General features: G+C 44.5%; 2 protein-coding genes across 3 annotated transcripts in view; one reads left to right on the top strand and one right to left on the bottom strand.

Moving 5' to 3' along the window:
* Positions 1-12,440, top strand: part of LOC112217226 (mast/stem cell growth factor receptor kita-like) — a 64,630-nt gene that overhangs the window by 17,762 nt on the left and 34,428 nt on the right. The window lies entirely within an intron of this gene.
* LOC121844249 (C-type lectin domain family 4 member F-like) overlaps positions 9,648-12,440 on the bottom strand; it is an 11,793-nt gene continuing 9,000 nt past the window's right edge. For both annotated transcript variants that reach the window (XM_042314151.1, XM_042314150.1), the window contains exons 4-5: positions 11,576-11,664; positions 9,648-11,465 (exon numbers count right to left, since the gene is read on the bottom strand). In XM_042314151.1, the coding sequence (XP_042170085.1) occupies positions 11,288-11,465; positions 11,576-11,664 (267 nt within the window). In that variant the 3' untranslated portion in view covers positions 9,648-11,287. The remainder of the gene's footprint in view (positions 11,466-11,575; positions 11,665-12,440) is intronic.

Raw genomic sequence — 12,440 nt, forward strand, 5'->3', positions numbered from 1 at the left:
TAATTCTGCATGGTTACAGGGTTAATTCTACATGGTTACAGGGTTAATTCTGGATGGTTACAGGGTTAATTCCTCATGGTTACAGGGTAAATTCCTCATGGTTAATTCCTCCAGCCAACCTCGTGTTCATTATCACCAGCCAACCTCATGTTCATTATCTCAGCCAACCTCATGTTCATTATCTCATTGTCTCCAGCCAACCTCATGTTCATTATCTCATTATCGCCAGCCAGCCTCATGTTCATTATCTCAATACCTCCAGCCAACCTCGTGTTCATTGTCTCCAGCCAACCTCATGTTCATTATCTCATTGTCTCCAGCCAACCTCATGTTCATTATCACCAGCCAACCTCATGTTCATTATCTCATTGTCTCCAGCCAACCTCATGTTCATTATCTCATTATCGCCAGCCAGCCTCATGTTCATTATCTCAATACCTCCAGCCAACCTCGTGTTCATTGTCTCCAGCCAACCTCATGTTCATTATCTCATTGTCTCCAGCCAACCTCATGTTCATTATCACCAGCCAACCTCATGTTCATTATCTCAGCCAACCTCATGTTCATTATCTCAGCCAACCTCATGTTCATTATCTCATTGTCTCCAGCCAACCTCATGTTCATTATCTCATTGTCTCCAGCCAACCTCGTGTTCATTATCTCATTACCTCCAGCCAAACTCGTGTTCATTATCTCATTATCGCCAGCCAGCCTCATGTTCATTATCTCAATACCTCCAGCCAACCTCATGTTCATTATCTCATTGTCTCCAGCCAACCTCGTGTTCATTATCTCCAGCCAACCTCATGTTCATTATCTCATTGTCTCCAGCCAACCTCATGTTCATTATCTCATTGTCTCCAGCCAACCTCGTGTTCATTATCTCATTACCTCCAGCCAAACTCGTGTTCATTATCTCATTACCTCCAGCCAAACTCATGTTCATTATCTCATTATCTCCAGCCAACATCATGTTCATTATCTCAGCCAACCTCGTGTTCATTATCTCATTATCTCCAGCCAACATCATGTTCATTATCTCAGCCAACCTCATGTTCATTATCTCATTATATCCAGTCGATCCCTGTTTACAGGGATAATTCTGGAAGGTTACAGGGTTCATTCTGGGGGTTACAGGGTTAATTCTACATGGTTACAGGTTTAATTCTGGATGGTTACAGAGTTATTCTGGATGGTTACAGGGTTAATTCTGGATGGTTACAGGGTTAATTCTACATGGTTACAGGGTTAATTCTACATGGTTACAGGGTTAATTCTACATGGTTACGGGGTTAATTCTGGATGGTTACAGGGTTAATTCTGGATGGTTACAGGGTTAATTCTGGATGGTTACAGGGTTAATTCTGGATGGTTAAAGGGTTAATTCTGCGTGGTTACAGGGTTAATTCTGCGTGGTTACAGGGTTAATTCTGGATGGTTACAGGGTTAATTCCGCGTGGTTACAGGGTTAATTCTGCGTGGTTACAGGGTTAATTCTGGAAGGTTACAGGGTTAATTCTGGATGGTTACAGGGTTAATTCCTCATGGTTACAGGGTTAATTCTGGATGGTTACAGGGTTAATTCCTCATGGTTACAGGGTTAATTCTGGATGGTTACAGGGTTAATTCCGCGTGGTTACAGGGTTAATTCTGGAAGGTTACAGGGTTAATTCTGATTGGTTACATGGTTAATTCTGGATGGTTACAGGGTTAATTCTGGATGGTTACAGGGTTAATTCTGGATGGTTACAGGGTTAATTCTGGATGGTTACAGGGTTAATTCTGGATGGTTACAGGGTTAATTCTGGATGGTTACAGGGTTAATTCCTCATGGTTACAGGGTTAATTCCTCATGGTTACAGGGTTAATTTGACATGGTTACAGGGTTAATTCTGGATGGTTACAGGGTTAATTCTGCGTGGTTACAGGGTTAATTCTGCATGGTTACAGGGTTAATTCTGCGTGGTTACAGGGTTAATTCTGCATGGTTACAGGGTTAATTCTACATGGTTACAGGGTTAATTCTACATGGTTACAGGGTTAATTCCTCATGGTTACAGGGTTAATTCCTCATGGTTACAGGGTTAATTCCTCATGGTTACAGGGTTAATTCTGCGTGGTTACAGGGTTAATTCCGGATGGTTACAGGGTTAATTCCTCATGGTTACAGGGTTAATTCCGCGTGGTTACAGGGTTAATTCTGGATGGTTACAGGGTTAATTCTTCGTGGTTACAGGGTTAATTCTGCGTGGTTACAGGGTTAATTCTGGATGGTTACAGGGTTAATTCTGGATGGTTACAGGGTTAATTTTGGATGGTTACAGGGTTAATTCCGCGTGGTTACAGTGTTAAAACAAAAGGGTTAGTTTAGGTATTCATTCTGAGTGGTTAAGGTCAGGGCTATGGTTTGGGGGAAGGTTAGTTTAGGTATTCATTCTGAGTGGTTAAGGTCAGGGCTATGGTTTGGGGGAAGGTTAGTTTAGGTATTAATTCTGAGTGGTTAAGGTCAGGGCTATGGTTTGGGGGAAGGTTAGTTTAGGTTTTCATTCTGAGTGGTTAAGGTCAGGGCTATGGTTTGGGGGAAGGTATTCATTCTGAGTGGTTAAGGTCAGGGCTATGGTTTGGGGGAAGGTATTCATTCTGAGTGGTTAAGGTCAGGGCTATGGTTTGGGGGAAGGTATTCATTCTGAGTGGTTAAGGTCAGGGCTATGGTTTGGGGGAAGGTATTCATTCTGAGTGGTTAAGGTCAGGGCTATGGTTTGGGGGAAGGTATTCATTCTGAGTGGTTAAGGTCAGGGCTATGGTTTGGGGGAAGGTATTCATTCTGAGTGGTTAAGGTCAGGGCTATGGTTTGGGGGAAGGTATTCATTCTGAGTGGTTAAGGTCAGGGCTATGGTTTGGGGGAAGGTATTCATTCTGAGTGGTTAAGGTCAGGGCTATGGTTTGGGGGAAGGTATTCATTCTGAGTGGTTAAGGTCAGGGCTATGGTTTGGGGGAAGGTATTCATTCTGAGTGGTTAAGGTCAGGGCTATGGTTTGGGGGAAGGTATTCATTCTGAGTGGTTAAGGTCAGGGCTATGGTTTGGGGGAAGGTATTCATTCTGAGTGGTTAAGGTCAGGGCTATGGTTTGGGGGAAGGTATTCATTCTGAGTGGTTAAGGTCAGGGCTATGGTTTGGGGGAAGGTATTCATTCTGAGTGGTTAAGGTCAGGGCTATGGTTTAAAACAAAATAAGCTTCCATCAAGTATTCTCTCGGCTTGTTGAAGCGTTGTGAACTGCCGTGGTCCAGGGGTCTTAAGCAGCATGCTTGGTCTGACCACACTTCGTCTTCGAGCGTCTTGAGTTTGTGCCAGTGCTCGGGAAATGTTTTCTTATGGTAAGTGGAGAGGAAGGCATATATCGACGTCCCAAGGACCTTTCCAAACGTCTGACATCCATCCAATGCTGTTTATATTGACCAGTCTGTTTCAGCACAATACCAGTATCTACATACTGTATGCTGTTTATAGTGACCAGTCTGTTTCAGCATAATACCAGTATCTACATACTGTATGCTGTTTCTATTGACCAGTCTGTTTCAGCATAATACCAGTATCTACATACTGTATGCTGTCTATATTGACCAGTCTGTTTCAGCATAATACCAGTATCTACATACTGTATGCTGTCTATATTGACCAGTCTGTTTCAGCATAATACCAGTATCTACATACTGTATGCTGTTTATAGTGACCAGTCTGTTTCAGCATAATACCAGTATCTACATACTGTATGTTGTCTATATTGACCAGTCTGTTTCAGCATAATACCAGTATCTACATATTGTATGCTGTTTCTATTGACCAGTCTGTTTCAGCATAATACCAGTATCTACATACTGTATGCGTTTATAGTGACCAGTCTGTTTCAGCATAATACCAGTATCTACATACTGTATGCTGTTTATAGTGACCAGTCTGTTTCAGCATAATACCAGTATCTACATACTGTATGCGTTTATAGTGACCAGTCTGTTTCAGCATACTGTATGCTGTTTATATTGACCAGTCTGTTTCAGTATAATACCAGTATCTACATACTGTATGTTGTTTATAGTGACCAGTCTGTTTCAGCATAATACCAGTATCTACATACTGTATGCTGTTTCTATTGACCTGTCTGTTTCAGCATAATACCAGTATCTACATACTGTATGCTGTTTCTATTGACCAGTCTGTTTCAGCATAATACCAGTATCTACATACTGTATGTTGTTTCTATTGACCAGTCTGTTTCAGCATAATACCAGTATCTACATACTGTATGCTGTTTCTATTGACCAGTCTGTTTCAGCATACTGTATGCTGTTTATAGTGACCAGTCTGTTTCAGCATAATACCAGTATCTACATACTGTATGCTGTTTATAGTGACCAGTCTGTTTCAGCATACTGTATGCTGTTTATATTGACCAGTCTGTTTCAGTATAATACCAGTATCTACATACTGTATGCTGTCTATATTGACCAGTCTGTTTCAGCATAATACCAGTATCTACATACTGTATGCTGTTTATAGTGACCAGTCTGTTCCAGCATAATACCAGTATCTACATACTGTATGCTGTTTACATTGACCAGTCTGTTTCAGCATACTGTATGCTGTTTATAGTGACCAGTCTGTTTCAGCATAATACCAGTATCTACATACTGTATGCTGTTTATAGTGACCAGTCTGTTCCAGCATAATACCAGTATCTACATACTGTATGCTGTTTACATTGACCAGTCTGTTTCAGCATAATACCAGTATCTACATACTGTATGCTGTTTACATTGACCAGTCTGTTTCAGCATAATACCAGTATCTACATACTGTATGCTGTTTATAGTGACCAGTCTGTTTCAGCATAATACCAGTATCTACATACTGTATGCTGTTTACATTGACCAGTCTGTTTCAGCATAATACCAGTATCTACATACTGTATGCTGTTTATAGTGACCAGTCTGTTTCAGCATAATACCAGTATCTACATACTGTATGCTGTTTACATTGACCAGTCTGTTTCAGCATAATACCAGTATCTACATACTGTATGCTGTTTACATTGACCAGTCTGTTCCAGCATAATACCAGTATCTACATACTGTATGCTGTTTATAGTGACCAGTCTGTTCCAGCATAATACCAGTATCTACATACTGTATGCTGTTTATAGTGACCAGTCTGTTTCAGCATAATACCAGTATCTACATACTGTATGCTGTTTACATTGACCAGTCTGTTCCAGCATAATACCAGTATCTACATACTGTATGCTGTTTACATTGACCAGTCTGTTTCAGCATAATACCAGTATCTACATACTGTATGCTGTTTACATTGACCAGTCTGTTTCAGCATAATACCAGTATCTACATACTGTATGCTGTTTACATTGACCAGTCTGTTTCAGCATAATACCAGTATCTACATACTGTATGCTGTTTATATTGACCAGTCTGTTTCAGCATAATACCAGTATCTACATACTGTATGCTGTTTACATTGACCAGTCTGTTTCAGCATAATACCAGTATCTACATACTGTATGCTGTTTACATTGACCAGTCTGTTTCAGCATAATACCAGTATCTACATACTGTATGCTGTTTACATTGACCAGTCTGTTTCAGCATAATACCAGTATCTACATACTGTATGCTGTTTATAGTGACCAGTCTGTTTCAGCATAATACCAGTATCTACATACTGTATGCTGTTTACATTGACCAGTCTGTTCCAGTATAATACCAGTATCTACATACTGTATGCTGTTTATATTGACCAGTCTGTTCCAGTATAATACCAGTATCTACATACTGTATGCTGTTTATATTGACCAGTCTGTTCCAGCATAATACCAGTATCTACATACTGTATGCTGTTTATATTGACCAGTCTGTTTCAGCACAATACCAGTATCTACATACTGTATGCTGTTTATAGTGACCAGTCTGTTCCAGCATAATACCAGTATCTACATACTGTATGCTGTTTACAGTGACCAGTCTGTTTCAGCATAATACCAGTATCTACATACTGTATGCTGTTTACATTGACCAGTCTGTGAAAATGATTTCTATGTTTTTATAGAAAAAAAAGATACAAGTTCTACATCATCAACAGTTAAAAACAGAGATGTTCAAAACACTAAGAGATTCACAGTGACCACCTTTTCATTTCTGAATGATCACGTCTGGTTTCTCTTGCAAGGGTGAAATGAGTGGAACAACTAGGGGTTTGAGGGCTGAACAACTAGGGGCTGAACCACTAGGTGTTTGAGGGCTGAACAACTAGGGGCTGAACCACTAGGTGTTTGAGGGCTGAACCGCTAGGTGTTTGAGGGCTGAACCACTAGGGGCTGAACCACTAGGTGTTTGAGGGCTGAACAACTAGGGGCTGAACCACTAGGTGTTTGAGGGCTGAACAACTAGGGGCTGAACCACTAGGTGTTTGAGGGCTGAACCACTAGGTGTTTGAGGGCTGAACAACTAGGGGCTGAACCACTAGGTGTTTGAGGGCTGAACCACTAGGTGTTTGAGGGCTGAACCGCTAGGTGTTTGAGGGCTGAACCGCTAGGTGTTTGAGGGCTGAACCACTAGGGGCTGAACCACTAGGTGTTTGAGGGCTGAACCGCTAGGTGTTTGAGGGCTGAACCACTAGGGGCTGAACCGCTAGGTGTTTGAGGGCTGAACAACTAGGGGCTGAACCACTAGGTGTTTGAGGGCTGAACCACTAGGTGTTTGAGGGCTGAACCACTAGGTGTTTGAGGGCTGAACCACTAGGTGTTTGAGGGCTGAACCGCTAGGTGTTTGAGGGCTGAACCACTAGGGGCTGAACCACTAGGTGTTTGAGGGCTGAACAACTAGGGGCTGAACCACTAGGTGTTTGAGGGCTGAACAACTAGGGGCTGAACCACTAGGTGTTTGAGGGCTGAACCACTAGGTGTTTGAGGGCTGAACAACTAGGGGCTGAACCACTAGGTGTTTGAGGGCTGAACCACTAGGTGTTTGAGGGCTGAACCGCTAGGTGTTTGAGGGCTGAACCGCTAGGTGTTTGAGGGCTGAACCACTAGGGGCTGAACCACTAGGTGTTTGAGGGCTGAACCGCTAGGTGTTTGAGGGCTGAACCACTAGGGGCTGAACCGCTAGGTGTTTGAGGGCTGAACAACTAGGGGCTGAACCACTAGGTGTTTGAGGGCTGAACCACTAGGTGTTTGAGGGCTGAACCACTAGGTGTTTGAGGGCTGAACCACTAGGTGTTTGAGGGCTGAACCACTAGGTGTTTGAGGGCTGAACCACTAGGGGCTGAACCACTAGGTGTTTGAGGGCTGAACCACTAGGTGTTTGAGGGCTGAACCACTAGGGGCTGAACAACTAGGGGCTGAACCACTAGGTGTTTGAGGGCTGAACCACTAGGTGTTTGAGGGCTGAACCACTAGGGGCTGAACCACTAGGTGTTTGAGGGCTGAACCGCTAGGTGTTTGAGGGCTGAACCACTAGGGGCTGAACCGCTAGGTGTTTGAGGGCTGAACAACTAGGGGCTGAACCACTAGGTGTTTGAGGGCTGAACCACTAGGTGTTTGAGGGCTGAACCACTGGGTGTTTGAGGGCTGAACCACTAGGTGTTTGAGGGCTGAACCACTAGGTGTTTGAGGGCTGAACCACTAGGGGCTGAACCACTAGGTGTTTGAGGGCTGAACCACTAGGGGCTGAACCACTAGGGGCTGAACCACTGGGTGTTTGAGGGCTGAACCACTAGGGGCTGAACCACTAGGTGTTTGAGGGCTGAACCACTAGGGGCTGAACCACTAGGTGTTTGAGGGCTGAACAACTAGGGGCTGAACCACTAGGGGTTTGAGGGCTGAACCACTAGGTGTTTGAGGGCTGAACCACTAGGGGCTGAACCACTAGGGGCTGAACCACTAGGGGCTGAACCACTGGGTGTTTGAGGGCTGAACCACTAGGTGTTTGAGGGCTGAACCACTAGGTGTTTGAGGGCTGAACCACTAGGGGCTGAACCACTAGGGGCTGAACCACTAGGGGCTGAACAACTAGGGGCTGAACCACTAGGGGTTTGAGGGCTGAACCACTAGGTGTTTGAGGGCTGAACCACTAGGGGCTGAACCACTAGGGGCTGAACCACTAGGGGCTGAACCACTGGGTGTTTGAGGGCTGAACCACTAGGTGTTTGAGGGCTGAACCACTAGGTGTTTGAGGGCTGAACCACTAGGGGCTGAACCACTAGGTGTTTGAGGGCTGAACCACTAGGGGCTGAACCACTAGGGGCTGAACCACTGGGTGTTTGAGGGCTGAACCACTAGGTGTTTGAGGGCTGAACCACTAGGTGTTTGAGGGCTGAACCACTAGGGGCTGAACCACTAGGGGGTAGGGGCTTAGGGGCTGAACCACTAGGGCTGAACAACTAGGGGCTGAACCACTAGGGGTTTGAGGGCTGAACCACTAGGTGTTTGAGGGCTGAACCACTAGGGGCTGAACCACTAGGGGCTGAACCACTAGGGGCTGAACCACTGGGTGTTTGAGGGCTGAACCACTAGGTGTTTGAGGGCTGAACCACTAGGTGTTTGAGGGCTGAACCACTAGGGCTGAACCACTAGGTGTTTGAGGGCTGAACCACTAGGGGCTGAACCACTAGGGGCTGAACCACTGGGTGTTTGAGGGCTGAACCACTAGGGGCTGAACCACTAGGTGTTTGAGGGCTGAACCACTAGGGGCTGAACCACTAGGTGTTTGAGGGCTGAACAACTAGGGGCTGAACCACTAGGGGTTTGAGGGCTGAACCACTAGGTGTTTGAGGGCTGAACCACTAGGTGTTTGAGGGCTGAACCACTAGGGGCTGAACCACTAGGGGCTGAACCACTAGGTGTTTGAGGGCTGAACCACTAGGTGTTTGAGGGCTGAACCACTAGGGGCTGAACCACTGGGTGTTTGAGGGCTGAACCACTAGGTGTTTGAGGGCTGAACCACTAGGGGCTGAACCACTAGGTGTTTGAGGGCTGAACCACTAGGGGCTGAACCACTAGGTGTTTGAGGGCTGAACCACTAGGGGCTGAACCACTAGGTGTTTGAGGGCTGAACCACTAGGGGCTGAACCACTAGGTGTTTGAGGGCTGAACCACTAGGTGTTTGAGGGCTGAACCACTAGGGGCTGAACCACTGGGTGTTTGAGGGCTGAACCACTAGGTGTTTGAGGGCTGAACAACTAGGGGTACTGTACCTTTTATTTAACCAGGCAAGTCAGTTAAGAACAAATTCGTATTTACAATGACGGCCTAGGAACAGTGGGTTAACTGTCTTGTTCAGGGGTAGAATGACAGATTTTTACCTTGTCAGCTCGGGGATTCGATTTTGCAACCGCCAGGCCACCGCCTCCTCTAACCGCCAGGCCACCCGCCTCCTCTAACCGCCAGGCCACCCGCCTCCTCTAACCGCCAGGCCACCGCCTCCTCTAACCGCCAGGCCACCCGCCTCCTCTAACCGCCAGGCCACCCGCCTCCTCTAACCGCCAGGCCACCCGCCTCCTCTAACCGCTAGGCTACCTGCCGCCCCAATATTAAATCACATTCAGACTTTTGGTGTCACAGGACAATGGTATCGTAAAGAATTAGAATAAAGGATTTTTATTTACAGTATGAAAAATATAAAAAATAAAACTGGTATTATTTTATAATACCTCACATTCTCTTCTGTACATGGAACAGGGGAAGGTAACCCTGTTCCTGGAATATAACAGGAACTAATAAAATATATCTTAGCCCTGTGATTGGCTAAATCCAAGCCACCAGGGTTGCCTCCCCTTGTAGCCCAAACTACATTTCATTTCATTTCATTTGAACATCGATCAACATTGCAGTTTGTGTGCCAGATTTAGCACGTTAGCTAATTAACTGAAGTCAATGGACACATTGATTTTAAAAAACTGTTGTTTTTTTTAAAGAAAAATGTCATGTCAGACAAAAAACATTTAGTGAAACATTGTGTATAGATGGAGGCTGATTGTCCTTCAGCCCTTTACCAATGACTTGAGAGAGGCTGAAGGTGTGTGTGTATGGTGTGTGTGTGTATGGTGTGTATGGTGTGTGTTCCTACCCTGCTGTGTCAGCTCCCCGTCTAAACACAATGTGTGTGTGTACGGTGTGTGTTCCTACCCTGCTGTGTCAGCTCCCCGTCTAAACACAATGTGTGTGTGTACGATGTGTGTTCCTACCCCGCTGTGTCAGCCCCCCGTCTAAACACAATGTGTGTGTGTATACGGTGTGTGTTCCTACCCTGCTGTGTCAGCCCCCCATCTAAACACAATGTGTGTGTGTAAGGTGTGTGTTCCTACCCTGCTGTGTCAGCTTCCCGTCTAAACAATGTTTTACTAAATGTTGTTTTTACGTGAAATATTTATGTTTACTTTAAAACAAAAACGTTTTTTATCCATCTGCCCATTGTATCCATCTGCCCATTGACTTCAGTTGAAAACTGGCTGGCTAAAATGGAAAGCTTATTGACTGAAAGTGCTTTTGCGTATTGGAACAATGCAGGGGGGGGGGGGTTTCCTACCACAGAAAACTACCCTTTTAACTTTTCTTAATATACGGTGCAGATGTGTATTTCAGGGTAAAAAACCCTCACCAACCTAACTGGAATGACTAACAGTTGCTTCTTGGAAAATGCAGTTGTTCCCTCCCTTTAAAAAGAAACATTGAAGCTAGCAGTCGTTCCCTCCATTTTTAAAAAGAAACATTGAAGCTAGCAGTCGTTCCCTCCATTTTTAAAAAGAAACATTGAAGCTAGCAGTCGTTCCCTCCATTTTTAAAAAGAAACATTGAAGCTAGCAGTCGTTCCCTCCATTTTTAAAAAGAAACATTGAAGCTAGCAGTCGTTCCCTCCATTTTTAAAAAGAAACATTGAAGCTAGCAGTCGTTCCCTCCATTTTTAAAAAGAAACATTGAAGCTAGCAGTCGTTCCCTCCATTTTTAAAAAGAAACATTGAAGCTAGCAGTCGTTCCCTCCATTTTTAAAAAGAAACATTGAAGCTAGCAGTCGTTCCCTCCATTTTTAAAAAGAAACATTGAAGCTAGCAGTCGTTCCCTCCATTTTTAAAAAGAAACATTGAAGCTAGCAGTCGTTCCCTCCATTTTTAAAAAGAAACATTGAAGCTAGCAGTCGTTCCCTCCATTTTTAAAAAGAAACATTGAAGCTAGCAGTCGTTCCCTCCATTTTTAAAAAGAAGTAGAATCCTTTCAGAAGAACCAGTTAACGGTTTCTCTTGCTTACATTGTATTTGACATCCAGGTATTTTTCACAAATACAGTATTTTTGTGTCCCACATTGTCTCCCGGTTACTTCTTTCACTGCAGGTGTCTCATATACCATAAGCTTAGCACAGTCCTCTTCCTGAGCATCTTCTTCTGGCCCCGCACCTCTCTTCACCCTATGAGAACAAAACACTGGCGATTATTATCAGAATCGTTCTGGATTTCTTCATGCCCTAAAGGTTCAAATCTCCGTCGTACTTTTCGATCGATGGTGAAATGTCTTTACCGTGTAGATATCTCCTTTGTGTTGTTGGGAGAAAAACCAATCCAGACTACATCCAATTTCTTTGCACGGACCACGTCAAGGAGAAAGTCCTGGTGATGAACAATAACAAATGGTAGAATCAGACTTTTTTCTCTTCTCCATATTTGGCCTCTTAGAATGTGATGCTCAGTCACACACAGGCAAAACACACACACACACACACACACAGGCAAACACACACACACACACACACACACACAGGCAAAACACACACACACACACACACACAGGCAAACACACACACACACACACACAGGCAAAACACACACAAAACACACACACACACACACACACACACACAGGCAAAACACACACACACACACACACAGGCAAAACACACACACACACAGGCAAAACACACACACACACACACAAAACACACACACACACACAGGCAAAACACACACACACACACAGGCAAAAAACACACACACACACACACAGGCAAAACACACACACACACACACAGGCAAAACACACACACACACACACAGGCAAAACACACACACACACAGGCAAAACGCAAACACACACACAGGCAAAAACAACACACACACACACACAGGCAAAACAAAACACACACACACACACAGGCAAAACACACACACACACACAGGCAAAAAACACACACACACACAGGCAAAAAACACACACACACACACAGGCAAAAACACACAGGCAAAACACACACACAAACACACACAGGCAAAACACACACACACACACAGGCAAAACACACACACACACACAGGCAAAACACACACACACACACAGGCAAAACACACACACACACACAGGCAAAACACACACACACACACAGGCAAAC

This window comes from Oncorhynchus tshawytscha, unplaced genomic scaffold, assembly GCF_018296145.1.
Source record: "Oncorhynchus tshawytscha isolate Ot180627B unplaced genomic scaffold, Otsh_v2.0 Un_contig_2685_pilon_pilon, whole genome shotgun sequence".
Classification (NCBI taxonomy): Eukaryota; Metazoa; Chordata; class Actinopteri; order Salmoniformes; family Salmonidae; genus Oncorhynchus; species Oncorhynchus tshawytscha.